This window comes from Salmo salar, unplaced genomic scaffold (genome assembly GCF_905237065.1).
Source record: "Salmo salar unplaced genomic scaffold, Ssal_v3.1, whole genome shotgun sequence".
Taxonomy (NCBI): Eukaryota; Metazoa; Chordata; class Actinopteri; order Salmoniformes; family Salmonidae; genus Salmo; species Salmo salar.
Window position 1 is genome coordinate 218,786 of NW_025547587.1, and position 19,747 is coordinate 238,532.

General features: G+C 46.8%; 2 protein-coding genes across 7 annotated transcripts in view; one reads left to right on the forward strand and one right to left on the reverse strand.

The window, feature by feature from the left end:
- Positions 1-923: 923 nt before the first annotated feature.
- Positions 924-16,609, reverse strand: LOC106578197 (mothers against decapentaplegic homolog 1). 6 transcript variants are annotated; one of them, XM_045711385.1, is made up of 11 exons: positions 16,472-16,609; positions 14,425-14,454; positions 14,185-14,318; positions 13,766-13,917; positions 13,397-13,612; positions 10,924-11,205; positions 10,105-10,224; positions 9,584-9,805; positions 4,815-4,975; positions 4,092-4,187; positions 924-2,954 (listed from the first exon to the last, which is right to left on the reverse strand). In XM_045711385.1, exons 4-11 carry the CDS (start codon positions 13,806-13,808, stop codon positions 2,811-2,813), a joined length of 1,284 nt encoding a protein of 427 aa, XP_045567341.1. In that variant the 5' UTR covers positions 13,809-13,917; positions 14,185-14,318; positions 14,425-14,454; positions 16,472-16,609; the 3' UTR covers positions 924-2,810. The 6 variants fall into 6 exon arrangements, with proteins under 6 accessions (XP_045567341.1, XP_014012309.1, XP_045567339.1 ...); XM_014156834.2 differs by lacking the exon at positions 14,425-14,454; XM_045711383.1 differs by having other exon boundaries at positions 13,766-14,318.
- Positions 16,610-17,189: 580 nt separating this feature from the next.
- The window catches only part of otud4 (OTU deubiquitinase 4), a 33,346-nt gene continuing 30,788 nt past the window's right edge, over positions 17,190-19,747 (forward strand). The window contains 7 exon segments of the mRNA XM_045711369.1: positions 17,190-17,309; positions 17,525-17,892; positions 18,460-18,543; positions 18,685-18,735; positions 18,849-18,895; positions 18,998-19,070; positions 19,176-19,257. Of these exon segments, the coding sequence (XP_045567325.1) occupies positions 17,746-17,892; positions 18,460-18,543; positions 18,685-18,735; positions 18,849-18,895; positions 18,998-19,070; positions 19,176-19,257 (484 nt within the window). The 5' untranslated portion in view covers positions 17,190-17,309; positions 17,525-17,745.

Below are 19,747 nucleotides of genomic sequence, written 5' to 3' on the forward strand. Positions count from 1 at the left end.
ATAGGGGACAACAGGACGGTGGGTAGAGGGGACAACAGGACGGTATTTAAAAAGTAGAAAGGTATCAAACAATGAAATGAGTTAATTTAGCAAGCAGACGTGCTGTGCCAGTTTAAACAGGGTGTGTGGATGGGTGGGTGTTACTTGGACTGGCTTCCATAGGGATTCAAAAGACTGGATAAAAGACTGGACAAAAGATGTACTTTGAACCAAGTGTTGGTAGTTAAACTGTCCATTAGTGTTATCACCACACAGTACACAGTGATCCTGGCAGTAGAGACAGTCTTCTCTTTATTCACTAGGCAGGGAAGAGAACACCACAAGTCCAAAACATATCCAATTCAATAAGAAACGCTCGCTTTTATTTTCTGTTGCAAAACGTTGTTTCGCTACAGTGTGTTGTAATGAATACGACCCTCATTTTAGGTTACACAAATAAAAACTAAAATAAAACTTCAGGTGTTTATGGAACAAACAGCACATCACGTCTGTCTGTAACAGCAGCCTATTTCCTATACAGAGTCCTATAGACCCTGGTCTAAAGTAGTGCACTATGTAGGGAATAGGGTGCCCTATAGGGCCCTGGTCTAAAGTAGTGCACTATGTAGGGAATAGGGTGCCCTATAGGGCCCTGGTCTAAAGTAGTGCACTATATAGGGAATAGGGTGCCCTATAGGGCCCTGGTCTAAAGCAGTGCACTATGTAGGGAATAGGGTGCCCTATAGTGCCCTGGTCTAAAGCAGTGCACTATGTAGGGAATAGGGTGCCCTATAGGCCCTGGTCTAAAGCAGTGCACTATATAGGGAATAGGGTGCCCATAGGCCCTGGTCTAAAGCAGTGCACTATATAGGGAATAGGGTGCTATTGGGGATATACATTGACTAGTAGCTGACGCATAAAAACAACATACAGATACATCTTAATACATTAAAACATTTTTATTGTTTTACGTCAAAGTTTCTCAATCACCTTCTAATATGTCCCCCTATTTCCTACATAGTGCCCTACCCTGGTCCAAGATACTGCACTATATTAGGGAATAGGGGTCCATTTGGGATACAAACATATACTACTGTAGTGACACAACAACCAAATGACACCCTTCTTACATTTATAGTCCACTACTATTGACCAGGGTCCATGGGGTTAGGGCCCATGGGGTTAGGGTCCATGGGGTTAGGGTCCATGGGGTTAAAGTAGTGCACTATAAAAAGGGAACAGTATTCCATTTGGGACACAGCCTCAATATAAAGGTGGGTAAGGCAAATGCGCTGATAAGGGTCTTTTCTAGTGAGGATTAGTCCGTCTGAGCGACGGTAACGGTCTTTTCTCATTCGGTCAAAAGTCCATCCTCCACCCTCTCTCCTCCGTGACCCAGAAACCAATAGGTAGTCAAGGAGATGTCGTCAATTCGTTAGCAGGCGAACGGAAGACTGTCGAGGATAGTCATGTGTGTCCTAAACTAACTCCTTCACAGAAAAGAGTTTTGAAAATCAACCATGCCCCCCCCCCCACAGGAGAAAAACATGCATCCGTTTAAAAACAATATACTACTTATAATTTTAATCTACAACATTTACTGCACAACTAACATCATTTGTTCTGATCACTTTACATATTTGAATTGGGGATCCAAGTCATTTTCCTGATGACATGCGAGTGGACTAGAAGTCTCATTTCATACAAGCGCATTTTCGTCCCATGTTCCCTCTCCTCGACGCCTTTTGATTACCCTTTGACCTTTTACAAAGGAGGCGAGAGGACGTAGGAGTTGTGAAAATTCGATTGAGAAAAGATTACACGATTGTGCTGGCCTGGCCAGGCAGAGCTAGCCGATCACGGATGATGTCTCGGTCCCGATTGAGGCCAGGCAGAGCTAGCCGATCACGGATGATGTCTCGGTCCCGATTGAGGCCAGGCAGAGCTAGCCGATCACGGATGATGTCTCGGTCCCGATTGAGGCCAGGCAGAGCTAGCCGATCACAGATGATGTCTCGGTCCCGATTGAGGCCAGGCAGAGCTAGCCGATCACGGATGATGTCTCGGTCCCGATTGAGGCCAGGCAGAGCTAGCCGATCACGGATGATGTCTCGGTCCCGATTGAGGCCAGGCAGAGCTAGCCGATCACAGATGTCTCGGTCCCGATTGAGTCCAGGCAGAGCTAGCCGATCACAGATGATGTCTCGGTCCCGATTGAGGCCAGATAATCCCTCAGTCCTGATTGTCCAGCTTGGTCATGGTAAATTAAATTATCCATGTGACATTATTACATACAAGGATATACCATGAAATTTCAGATTATTCATGTAATAAAACAAACATTTCAAGGTAGTTTTTATGACGTGGTCCCATAAAAAGACGGTAGCCTTTACTGTGTAGCTTGTTGTTATATATATATATAGATATCTCTCTCTCTCTGTTGGCCAATCAAAGAGGCTCAATGTGACGCAAGTGGAGTGAGTTCACTAATTCAAGATGGAATAATATATGGGAACTCAAAGTTGGCAAAATGGGGTTGGAGTAACCACCAGATAGGCTGATGTTTTCTCATCTGAATGGGGTTGGGGAGAAATCGTAGCATGTGGCCTCAATTAGCCAAATTATCCATAGCTTGCTAGCTTCTCTAGGCTACTCCAGTCAATTTAGGTATTGTAATATGGGATGATGAATAACATTGTGGCTGCTACAAGCTAGCTAGTCTTGGCTGTAGTGGAGATGCCTTGGCATCTCTCTCCCTCTGTCTGCTCGCTACACACCGCAGCCCATATAACTTCCGACGACGAGAGGCTGTGTGTGTGTGTGTGTGTGTGTTAGGACACGGAGGAGATGGGGTTATGGGGAGAGCCCATCTGTGTGAGGACTTTGTCCAGCCACTGTAGAGGGCCATGCAGGTGCACCTCTATCCAGCAGGGGGTGCTGGTTACGTCCTGGCGATGGTACTCTGCACCCCAACCCTGGGAGAGGAAGAGGAACACACGATTAGATGGTACACACTGCACAACACAACCCTACTGAAAACTTGCAGGATTGAGCATTCAGAGACAGCAAGACTAGAGAACGGGACGAGCTCGTAGGCCACCTGTTAACTCTTAACCGCTCCCCTGACCCTGCAAATCTAATTTTATTTGTCACATGTGCCGAATACAACGGGTGTAGACTTTACCATGAAATGCTTGCTTAATGAGCCCTTCCCAACGATGCCGAGTTAAACAATACAAAATACACAAGAATGGAGCTATATACAGGAAGTACCAGATCAATGTGGAGCTATATACAGGAAGTACCAAATCAATGTGGAGCTATATACAGGGAGTACCAGATCAATGTGGAGCTATATACAGGGAGTACCAGATCAATGTGGAGCTATATACAGGGAGTACCAGATCAATGTGGAGCTATATACAGGGAGTACCAGATCAATGTGGAGCTATATACAGGAAGTACCAGATCAATGTGGAGCTATATACAGGAAGTACCAGATCAATGTGGAGCTATATACAGGAAGTACCAGATCAATGTGGAGCTATATACAGGGAGTACCAGATCAATGTGGAGCTATATACAGGGAGTACCAGATCAATGTGGAGCTATATACAGGAAGTACCAGATCAATGTGGAGCTATATACAGGAAGTACCAGATCAATGTGGAGCTATATACAGGGGAGTACCAGATCAATGTGGAGCTATATACAGGGAGTACCAGATCAATGTGGAGCTATATACAGGAAGTACCAGATCAATGTGGAGCTATATACAGGGAGTACCAGATGACAGATAACTGGCCCCTGCTCAGTTTGGCTTCTCTTCCTCCTGTCAGACACACTCTGCTCAGTTTGGCTTCTCTTCCTCCTGTCAGACACACTGGCCCCTGCTCTTCTTGCGCCCCTCCCCCACCCATCTGCGCTGAAACAAGTGGAGTGCACTGCCTTTCCTGAAGTCTATTTTTATGTTAAATCATTTCAAATGCCCAAAGCTAGTAAGAATCACCCCACAACCCCCTGACCCCACGTTTACCTTGACGAAGCTCATCCGAATGGTACACATCGCCCACCTGTAACCCTTAACCCCCCTCTCCTGACCCCACGTTTACCTTGACGAAGCTCATCCGAATGGTACACATCTTGGTGAGCTCGTAAACAGCCTCAAAGCCATGGTTCACTGACTGGGCCAGTAGCTGGGCAAATTCCTGGCGAAGAAGAATATCATTTTACAAGGCTGTGCAACAGAAACGTGTCTTCTGCCTTATTCTATATAAAGTATATACACAGTTACCAGTCAAAAGTTTGAACACACCTACTCATTCAAGGGTTTTTCTTTATTTTTACAAATTTCTACAGTGTAGAATAATAGTGAAGACGTCAAAACTATGAAATAACACACATGGAATCATGTAGTAACCAAAATAAGTGTAAAACAAATAAAAAAAATATTTTATATTTGAGATTCTTCAAAGTAGCCACCCTTTGCCTTGATGACATCTTTGCACACTCTTGGCATTCTCTCAACCAGCTGCATGAGGTAGTCACCTGGAATGAATTTCAATTAACAGGTGTGTCAAGTTAAGTTAATTTGTGGAATTTCTTTCCTTCTTAATGCGTTTGAGCCAATCAGCTGTGTTGTGACAAGGTACGCTTGAGCCAATATAAGAATAGAAAATAGTAAAAAATAAAGAAAAACCCTTGAATGAGTAGGTGTTCTAAAGCTTTTGACCGGTGGGGTATATAATTCTATAATATTCCCCTCTGAAAGACATAGAGAGGGGTAGAATTGGAACCTTCCGGTCGTTGTCTGTGTGTGTAACCCGTCTACCTACCTGGTTGTTAAAGATCTTCAGACTGCAGCCACCAGGGATCTTACACACCGTGGTGGGGTGGAAACCATGATGGTAGTTACAGTTACGGCTCTGAACGAAGATACTGGTGTCACTCAGACACTCTGCATACACCTCACCTCCTACATAGTACAGGTGGACACCTGGGGAGAGGAGGGAGTTAGGACTCTGAACGAAGGTACTGGTGTCACTCAGACACCTCACCTCCTACATAGTAGAGATGGACACCTGGGGAGAGGAGGGGGGGAAGAGAGAGATGGACACCTGGGGAGAGGAGGGGGGGATGGACACCTGGGGAGAGGAGGAGGGAAGAGAGAGATGGACACCTGGGGAGAGGAGGAGGGAAGAGAGAGATGGACACCTGGGGAGAGGAGGGGGGAGAGAGAGATGGACACCTGGGGAGAGGAGGGGGGGAAGAGGTGGACACCTGGGGCGAGGAGAAGAGGGGGAGATAGAGATGGACACCTGGGGAGAGGAGGGGGGGAAGAGGGGGAGATAGAGATGGACACCTGGGGAGAGGAGGGGGGGAAGAGGGGGAGATAGAGATGGACACCTGGGGAGAGGAGAGGGGGAAAGAGAAAGATGATGCTGCAGTGGAGAGAAAAAGTCTTACAGGCTCCTCTCCAATTCTATTAACTTGTGTTTTTTTTTTATGCATAAATGTCTCCTATGACCAAAAACAACCTCTGGACATCAGAACAGCAAATCACTAACTTCGATTTTTGCCCAAAAAATGTACTTCAATGAGTCGGCAGCTCTGGGCATTACTCCGGCCCTGATCCCCGGGACTCCAAAGAGGAAGTGGCTGTGAAAGAGGTGAGCTGGCAACCTGACGAGACTACAACAGACTGCCATTTTCTATTGGCGAACAACCTAGATGAGCGCTGTTACACTATCCTATCAACGGGACCTGAAGAACTGTAATATAATAAACTCAGCAAAAAAAATAAAACATCCTCTCACTGTCAACTGCGTTTATTTTCAGCAAACTTAAACATGTGTAAATATTTGCATGAACATAACAACATTCAACAACTGAGACATAAACTGAACAAGTTCCACAGACATGTGACTAACGGAAATGGAATAATGTGTCCCTGAACAAAGGGGGGGTCAAAATCAAAAGTAACAGTCAGTATCTGGTGTGGCCACCAGCTGCATTAAGTACTGCAGTACATCTCCTCCTCATTGACTGCACCAGATTTGCCAGTTCTTGCTGTGAGATGTTACCCCACTCTTCCACCAAGGCACCTGCAAGTTCCCGGACATTTCTGGGGGAATGGCCCTAGCCCTCACCCTCCGATCCAACAGGTCCCAGACGTGCTCAAAGGGATTGAGATTCGGGCTCTTCACTGGCCATGGCAGAACACTGACATTCCTGTCTTGCAGGAAGTCACGCACAGAACGAGCAGTATGGCTGGTGGCATTGTCATGCTGGAGGGTTATGTCAGGATGAGCCTGCAGGAAGGGTACCACATGAGGGAGGAGGATGTCTTCCCTGTAACGCACAGCGTTGAGATTGCCTGCAATGACAAGCTCAGTCCGATGATGCTGTGACACACCGCCTCAGACCATGACGGACCCTCCACCTCCAAATCGATCCCTCTCCAGAGTACAGGCCTCGGTGTAACGCTCATTTCTTCGATGATAAACGAGAATCCGACCATCACCCCTGGTGAGACAAAACCGCGACTCGTCAGTGAAGAGCACTTTCTGCCAGTCCTGTCTGGTCCAGCGACGGTGGGTTTGTGCCCATAGGCGACGTTGTTGCCGGTGATGTCTGGTGAGGACCTGCCTTACAACAGGCCTACAAGCCCTCAGTCCAGCCTCTCTCAGCCTATTGCGGACAGTCTGAGCACTGATGGAGGGATTGTACATTCCTGGTGTAACTCGGGCAGTTGTTGTTGCCATCCTGTACCTGTCCCGCAGGTGTGATGTTCTGATGTACCGATCCTGTGCAGGTGTTGTTACACGTGGTCTGCCACTGCGAGGATGATCAGCTATCCGTCCTGTCTCCCTGTAGCGCTGTCTTAGGTGTCTCACAGTACAGACATTGCAATTTATTGCCCTGGCCACATCTGCATCATGCCTAAGGCACGTTCACGCAGGTGAGCAGGGACCCTGGGCATCTTTCTTTTGTTGTTTTTCAGAGTCAGTAGAAAGGCCTCTTTAGTGTTCTAAGTTTTCATGCATGTTGATAAAAAAATGTATGGTTCATTGAACAAGCATGGGGAAACAGTGTTTAAACCCTTTACAATGAAGATCTGTGAAGTTATTTGTATTTTTACAAATGATCTTTGAAAGACAGGATCCTAAAAAAAGGGGACATTTATTTTTTTGCTTCGTGGCTGAAATAGGACATGGGATCTCGTTGGTATTTCTATGCAAAACGTTATACCTTTGAATCATCCGTCCATATTCTTCCCCGAGTCTTGATGATCACCCCGGAGCTTCCAGGTGCTTTTTTGGTAAACTTGAGTCAACTTTTTAGACGAGATGGGTCCCATTATGTCTGGCGAAAACCAAACACTGCATTCCACAGTAAGAACCTCGTACCAACGGTCAAGCATAGTAGTGGTAGTGTGATGGTTTTTGGGGATGCTTTGCTGCCTCAGGACCTGGACGACTTGCCTTAATAGAAGCCTTAGTCAAAGACCTAATCACAATTGAGTTGTTGTGGCAGAACTTGAATGATGTCACAGTTAAAGCAGTTCTGTATGGAAGAGCGGGTCAGAATTCCTCCACAGCGACGTGAGAGACTGATCAACAACTACAGGAAGTGTTTGGTTGCAGTCATTGCAGGTAAAAGGTGGAACAACCAGTTATTGAGTGTAAGGGGGAAATTACTTTTTCCACACAGGGGAATTGGGTTTTGCATAACTTTGTTAATTAAATAAAGTATCCATTTTCTTTTTGGCATTTGTAAAGTCAGGTTCCCTTTATCTAATATCAGGTTTTGGTTAAAGAGCTGATAACATTTTGTATCAAAAATAGAGAAAAATCAGAAAGGGGACAAATACTTTTTCACAGCAATGTAAGTATTTACACCCCTGAGTCAATACATGTTAGAATCATCTTAGGCAGCTATTACAGCTGTGCCTTTCTGGGTAAGTCTCTAAGAGCTGTGAGTCTTTCTGGGTAAGTCTCTAATGAGCTGTGAGTCATTCTGGGTAAGTCTCTAAGAGCTGTGAGTCATTCTGGGTAAGTCTCTAAGAGCTGTGAGTCTTTCTGGGTAAGTCTCTAATGAGCTTTCTACACCTGGATTGTACAACGTATTCCCATTACTGTTTTCAAAATTCTTCAAGCTCTGTCAAATTGGTTGTTGATCATTGCTAGACAACCATTTTCAGGTCTTGCCGTAGATTTTCAAGCAGATTTATGTCAAAGCTGTAACTCAGCCACTCAGGAACATCCACAGTCATCTTGGTTTGCAACTACGGTGTAGATTTGGCCTTGTCTTTTAGGTAATTGTCCTGCTGAAAGGTGAATTCATCTCCCAGTGTCTGGTGGAAAGCAGACTGAACCAGGTTTTCCTCCTAGGATTTTGCCTGTGCTTAAAGCTGTGTTCCGTTTCTTTTTATCCTGAAAAACTCCCCAGTTCTTAACGATTACAAGCATACCCATAACATGATACAGCCACCACTATGCTTGAAAATATGAAGAATGGTACTCAATAATGGATTGGATTTTCCCCAAACATAACACTTTGTATTCAGGACAATATTATTATTCTGTACAGGCTTCCTTCTTTTCACTCTGTCATTTAGGTTAGTATTGTGCAGTAACTACAATGTTGTTGATCCATCCTCAGTTTTCTCCTATCACAGCCATCATAAATGTTTTAAAGTCACCATTGGCCTCATGGTGAAATCCATGAGTGGTTTCCTTCCTCTCCGGCAACTGAGTTAGGAAGGACGCCTGTATCTTTGTAGTCACTGGGTGTATTGATTCACCATCCAAAGTGTAATTAGTAACTTCACCATGATCAAAGGGATATTCAGTGTCATCTTTTTACAATATTAATCTAAATGTAAAAATTTCGAAAAACATAATTCCACTTTCACATTATTTAGGCCACTGACAAAACAAATATAAATGTAATCCATTTTAAATTCAGGTTGTAACACAACAACATGTGGAAAAAGTCAAGGGGTGTGAATACTTCCTGAAGACACTGTACTTACACCCCAACACACAGACACACACTGACGCCACACACACACACACACTGAACACCCCAACACGCACACGCTGCTACTGCTCCACATACGCTGCTGCTACAGCTTAGTCTATTATCTATCATTGTACAATATCTCAAGAGATAAAAAGGTGGTCAAAGTTGACCCTTTACCCCACCACACCATGAGAGATGTCTTCATCACTGGAAAAAAAGATAAACGGTTGAGCTTGATATAATTTAAAAGCTTACAAAAAAAACAAAACAAAGGCTGTCAAAACTATTTGGGGATTTCTGGAGGAAAATAACAAAACAAAGCTTTGACCTCAAACACCTTTAGGATGAATTGGAACGCCGACTGGGAACCAGGTCTAATCGCCCCCCAAACATCAGTGCCCAACATCACTAGGCTAGGGACTTAGTAGAATGGAATAGAATAGAATCTCGTGGCTGAACGGAAGCAAGTCCCCCCCCCAACGTTCCAACATTCTAGTGGAAAGTCTTCCCTGTTACCATAGCAGACTCTCAGCCACAGTCTCACCAATATGTCTAAAGCTAAACCCTTGAGTCTCACCTTTGCCGATGTGCCTGCGTGTGTTCTCTATGGTCGAGTTGCGGTTGACGTTAGACAGCAGGCCGAGGCAGAAGCGGTTGCGGTTATTGGACGGGTCGGTGAAGCCGTCGACCAGAACACTGGAGTCTGACGCCAGGTACGCCTCTCCCACGCGGTTATTCAGCTCATAGTACACTATAGAACACCAGTGTTTTGGTTCCTCGTAGGCTACTGGCTGGACGTCTAGAGAGAGAGAGAGATAGAGAGAGAGGAGGTTATTCAGATCATAGTACAGTATAGAACACCAGTGTTTAGGTTCCTCGTAGGCTACTGGCTGGACGTCTAGAGAGAAGAGGAAGGAGAGAGAAGAGGAGAGAGCGAGAGAGAAGAAGAGAGAGGGAGAGAGAAGAAGAGAGAGAGAAGAGAGGGAGAGAGAAGAAGAGAGAGGGAGAGAGAAGAAGAGAGAGGGAGAGAGAAGAGGAGAGAGGGAGAGAGAAGAGAGGATATTAACGTCTATGGGCATACTGCGTTTCTGTGGTTACCTGGCCTGTTGTTGGTATCCAGGCCGGTTGGCATGGCGAGGAGGTTGGTTTCCATTGGCTGGGAGCAGTCCTGAGTCAGACAATCATCTGGAGGCATGTAGGCTGGGGGCGGGGTGTCAGCTGTGTTACAACACACCATTTATTAGCCAACAACAACCTATGGTATAGAAACCTAATTGAACACAGCTCATATAGAGTAAGACGCTCCAGGTAAGCTGCAGAGATGAGAGGAGAAAGAGAGGAGAGAGAGAGAGAGAGAGAGAGGGTGGAAAGAGAGGAGAGAGAGAGAGAGAGAGAGAGAGAGGGCGGAAAGAGAGAGGAGAGAGGGAGAGAGAGAGAGAGAGAGAGAGGTGGAAGGAGGAGAGAGAGGCGGAAAGAGAGAGAGAGAGAGAGAGAGGGCGGAGAGAGAGGAGAGAGAGAGAGAGAGAGAGGGAGAGAGAGGGCGGAAAGAGAGGAGAGAGCGAGAGGGCGGAAAGAGAGAGGAGAGAGAGAGAGGGCGGAAAGAGAGAGAGGGCGGAAAGAGAGAGGAGAGAGAGAGAGGGCGGAAAGAGAGAGGAGAGAGAGAGAGGGCGGAAAGAGAGAGGAGAGAGAGAGAGAGGGCGGAAAGAGAGAGAGAGAGAGAGGGCGGAAAGAGAGAGAGAGAGAGAGAGGGAAGAGAGAGGAGAGAGAGAGAGCGGAGAGAGAGAGAGAGAGAGGGCGGAAAGAGAGAGGAGAGAGAGAGGGCGGAAAGAGAGGGCGGAAAGAGAGGAGAGAGAGGGAGGAAAGAGGAAGAAAGAAAGAGAGCGCTCCAGAGGTGAGCCAGCTCGGGACCAGTCTTACCCGGGACGTGGAAGGGGCTGTCTGGGTCGGAGCTAAGAGGGGAGTGGGGAAACGCGGAGATACTGCTGGACCCACTGCCGGGCGAACTGGGGAAGCTGTTGCCAGGGGAACAAGGGAACGCCAACCCTCCGTTGCCGCCCCCGCCTGGAGGGAAGGATTCTGGGAAAGTGGCATTGTGGGGCATGAGAGGCTCATTCTGGTCGATGGCGCCATGGTAACGGGGCTGCATCCCCGGCCTCGCTGTGAGGTCGCTGTTCCTCGAGACCAGGACAGGGGGCAGCACTGAGGAGGGGAGAGGGGGAGAGAAAGGGAGAGAGAGAGGGAGAGAGAAAGGGGAGAGAAAGGGGAGAGAGGGGAGAGAGGGAGGGAGAAGGAGGGGAGAGAGGGGGACAAAGGGACAGAGAGGGAGAGAGGGGAGAGAGAGGGAGAGAAAGGGGAGAGAGGAGAGGGAGAGAGGGAGAGGGAGAGAGAGGGAGAGAGGGGAGAGAGAGGGAGGAGAGAAAGGGAAGGGAGAGAAAGGGGAGAGAGAAAGGGAGAGAGGGCAGAGAGGGGGACAGGAGGGAGAAGGGGGAGAAAGGGGGAGTTGGAAGGTGTCAGTCTCCTATCAATAAGGCAAGTTGGTGCTATTTCCATACAGCTAAAACCTTGTAGAGGTCAATTTCAGATAGTATACTTGTTATTATAAACTGGGTTGTTCGAGCTCTGAATGCTGATTGGCTGAAAGCGGTGGTATATCAGACTGTATACCACAGGGTATGACAAAAACATTTATTTTTACTGCTCTAATTATGTTGGCAACTAATTTTATAATAGCAATAAGGCACCTTAGGGGTTTGTGGTATGTGGCCAATATACCACGGCTAATGGCTGTATCCAGGCACTCTGAGTTGCATCGTGGGTAAGAACAGCCCTTAGCCGTGGTACACTATATATACACACAAAAGTATGTGGACACCGCTTCAAATTAGTGGCTTTGGCTATTTCAGCCACACCCGTTGCTGACATGTGTATAAAATCGAGCACACAGCCATGCAATCTCCATAGACAAACATTGGCAGTAGAATGGCCTTACTGAAGAGCTCAGTGACTTTCAATATGACAGTCATAGGATGCCACCTTTCCAACAAGTCAGTTCGTCAAATTTCTGCCTTGCTAGAGCTGCCACGGTCAACTGTAAGTGCTGTTATTGTGAAGTGGAAACGTTTAGGAGCAACAACGGCTCAGCCGCGAAGTGGTAGGCCACACAAGCTCACAGAACGGGACCGTCGCGTAGAGCATAAAAATAGTCTGTCCTCGGTTGCAACACTCACTACCGAGTTCCAAACTGTCTCTGGAAGCAACGTCAGCACAACAACTGTTCATTGGGAGCTTCATGAAATGGGTTTCCATGGCCAAGCAGCCAAACACAAGCCTAAGATCATGCTGGAGTGATGTAAAGGTCACCGCCATTGGACTCTAGAGCAGTGGAAACGCGTTGTCTGGATTGATGAATCACGCTTCACCATCTGGCAGTCCGATGGACTAATATGGGTTTGGCGGAGGCGAGGAGGACGCTACCTGCCCCAATGAAAAGTGGCAACTATAAAGTTTCCTCCTCCACCAAACTTTACAGTTGGCACTTTTCATTGGGGCAGGTAGCATTCTACTGGCATCCGCTCGGTAGTGAGGCCACAAACCAACAGTTTGGGGAAGGTCCCTTTCCTGTTTCAGCATGACAACACCCCCGTGCTCAAAGCGAGGTCCACCCCCTCCTGCAGTATACCACCACACCCCCTCCTGCAGTATACCACCACACCCCCTCCTGCAGTATACCACCACACCCCCTCCTGCAGTATACCACCACACCCCCTCCTGCAGTATACCACCACACCCCCTCCTGCAGTATACTCACTAGGGCTGTCCACTCTCTTGTAGTGGTAGGGGTCAGAGTAACCTCACTAGGGGGGCAGAGTAACCTCACTAGGGGGGCAGCGTAACCTCACTAGGGGGGCAGCGTAACCTCACTAGGGGGGCAGCGTAACCTCACTAGGGGGGGCAGCGTAACCTCACTAGGGGGGGCAGCGTAACCTCACTAGGGGGGGCAGCGTAACCTCACTAGGGGGGCAGCGTAACCTCACTAGGGGGGCAGCGTAACCTCACTAGGGGGGGCAGCGTAACCTCACTAGGGGGGCAGCGTAACCTCACTAGGGGGGCAGCGTAACCTCACTAGGGGGGCAGCGTAACCTCACTAGGGGGGCAGCGTAACCTCACTAGGGGGGGCAGCGTAACCTCACTAGGGGGGCAGCGTAACCTCACTAGGGGGGGCAGCGTAACCTCACTAGGGGGGGCAGCGTAACCTCACTAGGGGGGGCAGCGTAACCTCACTAGGGGGGCAGAGTAACCTCACTAGGGGGGCAGAGTAACCTCACTAGGGGGGCAGCGTATACTCACTAGGGGGGCAGCGTAACCTCACTAGGGGTCAGAGTATACTCACTAGGACTGTCCACTCTCTTGTAGTGGTAGGGGTTGATACAGACATCTTTGTGTTTGGCTGTGAAGGGGAATTGGCAGCACTCCAAGGCCTTGAGTTCGTGATGAGACTGTAGGTCGGGCCACCTCCACACTCTGCAGTAGATGACGTGGGGAAGGCCTTTACGATGGGATACCTGGAGACGACCGTCCAGCGACCGAGGGATGGTCACACACTTACCTGGTGGGAGAGGGGAGAGGATTTAGACACACACACACACACACACACACACACACACACACACACACACACACACACACACACACACACACACACACACACACACACACACACACACACACACACACACACACACAACACGCGACCACTCACTGGGTTGTCCGGGGCAGCTGAGAGCCTTCTCCAGATCCTCCATCGTTCCCTTCCTCTTCTTCAGTTTCTTCACCAGGGCGTCCACAGCCTTCTCCGCCCACTTCTCCTCTTCATCCCCCTGTTTCCATCCCAGCAGCCTCTTCACCGCTGGGCTGGTGAAGGAGAAAAGCGACGTCACGTTCATCTTGATGACGACGTAGGTAAAGGCGGGGCCTCTGGGAGAATATCCTCAAATACAGGTGTACGCGCTAATACACGGGGACGGTGCTCACACACACACACGGGGATGGTGCTCACACACACACACGGGGACGGTGCTCACACACACACACGGGGATGGTGCTCACACACACAGATACTCAGTATCTCCCTCTCAGACACACACACAGATGCACACTAAGTAGTGTGGAGTGGATCACCCTCCGTGTTGTTGTGCCCTAGCTAGCCTCTGGCCTGTAGAGTGTTAATGCATGGAGGGATTTAGGTTGGCCAGTTGTGTTGTTGTGTTGGGCAGTCGTAGGACCAGATCAGGTGGTCACTCCTTACAGCACACCTGCGAGAGAGAGACAGCACACCTGAGAAAGAGAGACAGACAGTACGACAGGCAGTACACCTGAGAAAGAGAGACAGACAGTACGACGGAGAGACAGGCAGCACACCTGAGAGAGACAGAGAGACAGACAGCACACCTGAGAACAAGAGACAGACAGTACGACGGAGAGACAGGCAGCGCACCAGAGAGAGAGAGAGACAGGCAGCGCACCAGAGAGAGAGAGAGAGAGAGAGAGAGAGAGAGAGAGAGAGAGACGGGCAGCGCACCAGAGAGAGAGAGACGGGCAGCGCACCAGAGAGAGAGAGACGGGCAGCGCACCAGAGAGAGAGAGACGGGCAGCGCACCAGAGAGAGAGAGACGGGCAGCGCACCAGAGAGAGAGAGACGGGCAGCGCACCAGAGAGAGAGAGACGGGCAGCGCACCAGAGAGAGAGAGAGACGGGCAGCGCACCAGAGAGAGAGAGAGACGGGCAGCGCACCAGAGAGAGAGAGAGACGGGCAGCGCACCAGAGAGAGAGAGAGACGGGCAGCGCACCAGAGAGAGAGAGAGACGGGCAGCGCACCAGAGAGAGAGAGAGAGACGGGCAGCGCACCAGAGAGAGAGAGAGAGACGGGCAGCGCACCAGAGAGAGAGAGAGAGACGGGCAGCGCACCAGAGAGAGAGAGAGAGCGAGGCAGCGCACCAGAGAGAGAGAGAGAGGGAGAGACAGAGAGAGAGAGAGAGAGCGAGAGAGAGAGAGAGAGACGGGCAGCGCACCAGAGAGAGAGAGAGAGAGAGAGAGAGAGAGAGAGAGAGAGAGAGAGAGAGAGAGCAGAGAGAGAGAGAGACGGGCAGCGACCAGAGAGAGAGAGACGGGCAGCGCACCGAGAGAGAGAGAGAGACAGGCAGCACACCAGAGAGAGAGAGAGAGACAGGCAGCACACCAGGAGAGAGAGAGAGAGAGACAGGCAGCACACCAAGAGAGAGAGAGAGAGAGACAGGCAGCACACCAGAGAGAGAGAGAGAGAGAGACAGGCAGCACACCAGAGAGAGAGAGAGAGCAGGCAGCACACAGAGAGAGAGAGAGACAGGCAGCACAGAGAGAGAGAGAGACAGGCAGCACACCAGAGAGAGAGAGAGACAGGCAGCACACCAGAGAGAGAGAGAGACAGGCAGCACACCAGAGAGAGAGAGAGACAGGCAGCACACCAGAGAGAGAGAGAGACAGGCAGCACACCAGAGAGAGAGAGAGAGAGAGAAGAGAGAGAGAGAGAGAGAGAGACAGGCAGCACAACAGAGAGAGAGAGAGAGAGAGAGAGAGAGAGAGAGAGAGAGAGACAGGCAGTTCGGTCAGAATTGGACAGACAGCACAGCAGCTTAACTCTCAAACTAACCCGTCCTAGATCTGAAAGAATCGGCTAGCTGTAAACTATCCTTCTCATTTCACTGTCTGGCCTGCCTGATGCTCCATCCACTACCGCATAAGATACAGCACATTTCCCTGCTTCTATCTGCAGGATAGACAGCTGGAAAAAAATCAATGTCTCCAGGCACGGACGACCGTGGAGCGGTGAGATGTGGAGGGCCAGGGGAGAGAGTGTTATGTTGCAACCGCAATCCTGGCTTTGCCTCCCCCCTAGGGACACTCTCCTATCCCGCCTTGTGCAGAACGAAGCTACATTGTTTATGAACGACAAGGAGGCAGGCCTGTAGGTTGGCAGGTTTGAGAGCACTTTCAACCGACTAGGGCTACAGACAGAGATATGGCCTGTCAGTCATTCCAGTGGTATTTTGATGTGATCATTGCTACAAGGAGAAATCATAACAAATAAAAATAAAAATCCGTTTCTAACTACATACGACTGTTATTTCTACAGGGAGAGAAAACGGGGTCTTAAAAATAATAATGTTCATCGTTTAACCGATTCTAAATAGATAAAATATATCTGTAACTTATAAAAAACGGTTTATGATCAGATAGGCCTACACGCTTTGGTGATAGTCTTGTCTGGATGAGAACGACAATAGAGCGAAAAGTTGGACGACTCTGGAATCGTAAAATAACTCTTACTCTAGTTTGAGCTTCGAACAAGCGAATTAAACAAACCATTTCTTCGGAAAAACATAGGACTGTTGTTTATATGTATTTAAATTACAGGAAGCATTTACATTACCGTGCTTTAACAGACGTTATTTTTGTTTTAAAGCGCTCCAAAACAGCCCCGGACTCCTCTTCTCCCGCTGTCGGACTCTAGCGTCACGGTAAAGCTGAACCACTGGCAAAACGCCCTCCCGGTGAGAGCACTGCGGAGCAGGCGGGGCAAAAACACCCACATATACATTATATATTATATATAAGGTTATATCATAGGGTTATCGTATAAGGTTTTCCATTCTCTCTGACATTTAAAATATATATATATTTGTATAATTTATAAATAACAACAAATAGGCCTAATATTATAATAAACATGTCAGAAAATATAGAAATATAACCAAATGATAGTTTCCACCGATCTCCTCTGGTACAACTCCTATTGAGAATGTGTTAAATGGAAGAGAAAAAAAAAGAAATAAATAAATATATATATATATTATATCTTGTTAATTAAGTAGTTGCTAGTGTTGAAAAATGTTGAGAGATAATTCACCACAAATCACAAACAACCTTACAAATAAAATGTTTATATTCTGTTTTGTAGACCTTTTTCCTCTATTAATTTTGTTACTTTTTGTTACAGTTTGTTTGGGGAAAAAAGAGAAGAGAATCTCTGTGTGTGTGTGTGTGTGTGTGTGTGTGTGTGTGTGTGTGTGTGTGTGGTGCCAGAAGGGTAATGTAGTTCTCTTGGCACTATGCCTTACGCACAGGAGGGGCGTGTTGCCTACAACTCCCATCGGCCAGTCGAGTTACCAAACTTCAGTGAGAGGTGGGACAGCGACAGAGGCTGTCAAACAATCGTGGATTAAAAAAAGAAATATATATATATATATATATATATACACACATACAAGGTATTTCTTTAGTTATTTGTATGAATGCATGTTAGCTATGTCATTTATTGAATTGTACTTAGATAGCGAGCTAATCAAGCTAACAACAAACACACGTTAGCTTTAGTCGACAGTGCTGGAAAAACAAAATAATGAGATAAGGTTATAAAGGAATGTTTTGGTGAAAACGAAAGCTTGACGCTTCATTTTTTTTTTCTTCCCTCTTCTTCCTCCAGAAACCAAAAAAAAAACTGTAGTCAAATTGTCATAGATTGTTTCCTGGTTTCATTTCTCAGGGCCGAAATGGATAACGTTTTATATTGTTAGCTAGCTAGAAAGCTAACTAAACTGACGAGAACGAGTGCCTCTAGCGAGACTTTCAAGACTCAACGACATCGAGACAAAACGAAACACAACAAACAAACAAACAAAACAAAAAACAAGCTTAAAGTCAACTATGGACGGATGTAAACCAAACATGCAGCAAAGTAACGACGAAAAAAGTGTGGAAAAATGTATGGATGAATATCTAAAATCAATCGGTTTTCACCGGAAAAAAATCGCCAAAGATGGATCATGTCTATTTCGAGCTGTAGCTGAACAGGTAAAGTGGAAAGTTAAACGTTTTTTTTATTAATCATATGATAAATCCAAGTAGAAAAATGAAAAAAGTCAACACGGCTAATTTGTTTTAGCTTTCGAGCTAGCTTGTTTATAGCTTCGTAGCCATTTCCAAGATGAAACTCATCCTCTCTTTCCATACACGTGTTTTCAATACATAGATGTGTTTTTTTCTTCCCACCTACTCATCCTCACGTTAAAAGTCCATACAAATAGCATTTATATATATATATATATATATATATATATAGCAAAAATATTCTTAACTTGAATCTCAACTAATTAAAAAAACAATGGCAACTTTTGCAACTTGGTCCAGGGGAATTTTTGGTAGTTTATTTTTCTTAAACGAGATAGTTAGCTAGCTACGGTAACTAGCTAAGGTAGCTAACCAAACCAGCTAGTCAATCAGTGTGTTGGTCTAGTCTTGGTAGTTATGTTAGCCCGCTAGCTAGTTTGTCAAGCCTGTAGGTTTCTAGCTAGTTTAGTGTACTATTATTATTATTTATTTTTTGACTGGGTTTTCGTGTGTTTTTTTTTTTTTTTTTAGGTGTTACACTGTCAAAGCCTGCATACCAAAGTCCGTGCCACCTGTGTGCAGTATCTAAAGAACAACAAGGACAACTATGAGGCGGTAGGGAGCTAGTTAATAGGAAGGCCTCAAAACGACTAACGACTTGAAACAACTGCGTTATATTATATTGGCTAGAAGTGACATTCTCTCTCTCTCTCTATCTCTACTGCTCTCCTCCCTCTCTTTATCTCTCTCCTCCAGTTTATAGAAGGAGACTTCGAGGAGTACTTAATAAAACTTGAGGACCCTCAGGTAAAATGGTTATCAGTGTCGAAACACATCACTGTAACTCCAAACAATATTATTTCCTGTACTTTAGGCATTTCTTAGTGTGTCGCTGATTCCTATAATTATTTTTTTTGCAGCACTGGGTGGGAGAGGTGGAGATATGTGCACTGGCTCTGATGTACAAGTAAGAATTTTCATCGTTTGTTTGTTTGTTTGTTTATATGTTAGTAGTTATTTACTGAGACTAAAGCTTGGTCTATGTTCTCTAAATGCATTGTTGTTCCAGGAGAGATTTCATCATCTTCCAGACTCCTGGTAAACGTCCTGTTCGAATCACTGAAAACGGCTTTGATGACAAGGTAAAACAAACGCACCGCCCCTGTTACAACACCGTGGCATCCTGATTCCTATTGCGCTCAACTACTTTTGACCCGAGGCAAACCTTTTGTGTTTGTGTCCATTAGGTGCGTCTGTGCTTCCTGAACGGGAACCATTACGACAGTGTCTACCCCGTAGCTCATGTGAAGAATGCTGCCCTCTGCCAGTGTGAGTTAACACACACACACACACACACAGGGAAGGGGTTAGATTAATCTGGCCCGATATGTCATTGGGTGAAAGTGGGAAGGGAGCGGCGCCCTTCTCAAATGGAACAGGAATCTGTGCTGCTCAGTCACGTAGTCAACCAGGTACCATGGTTACATCGTCCAGATATGTTTGAATTTTCAAACTAGTTTTCATTAGAAAGGCAGATAAAAGCATTTTTTTATTATTATTTTTTTTAAAACCAAAAGCAATCACGTTTGCATGTGAAAACACAGAATCGTCTACAGAGCGAGTCACCTGGGTCATGCCTGGGGGGTAGCCTGATTTCCAAATCAAATGCGATTTAAATTGTTTTTTTTTTTTTAAACATTCAGCCTGTGCAAAAACATGCGTACAAAGGTAGCTTGTGCGAGGTTAATGGAACCCCCTCAGTTCATACCGTCTCTTGTGAAGAACACTGCCCTCTGTCTGCCAGTGTGAGTTCAGATGA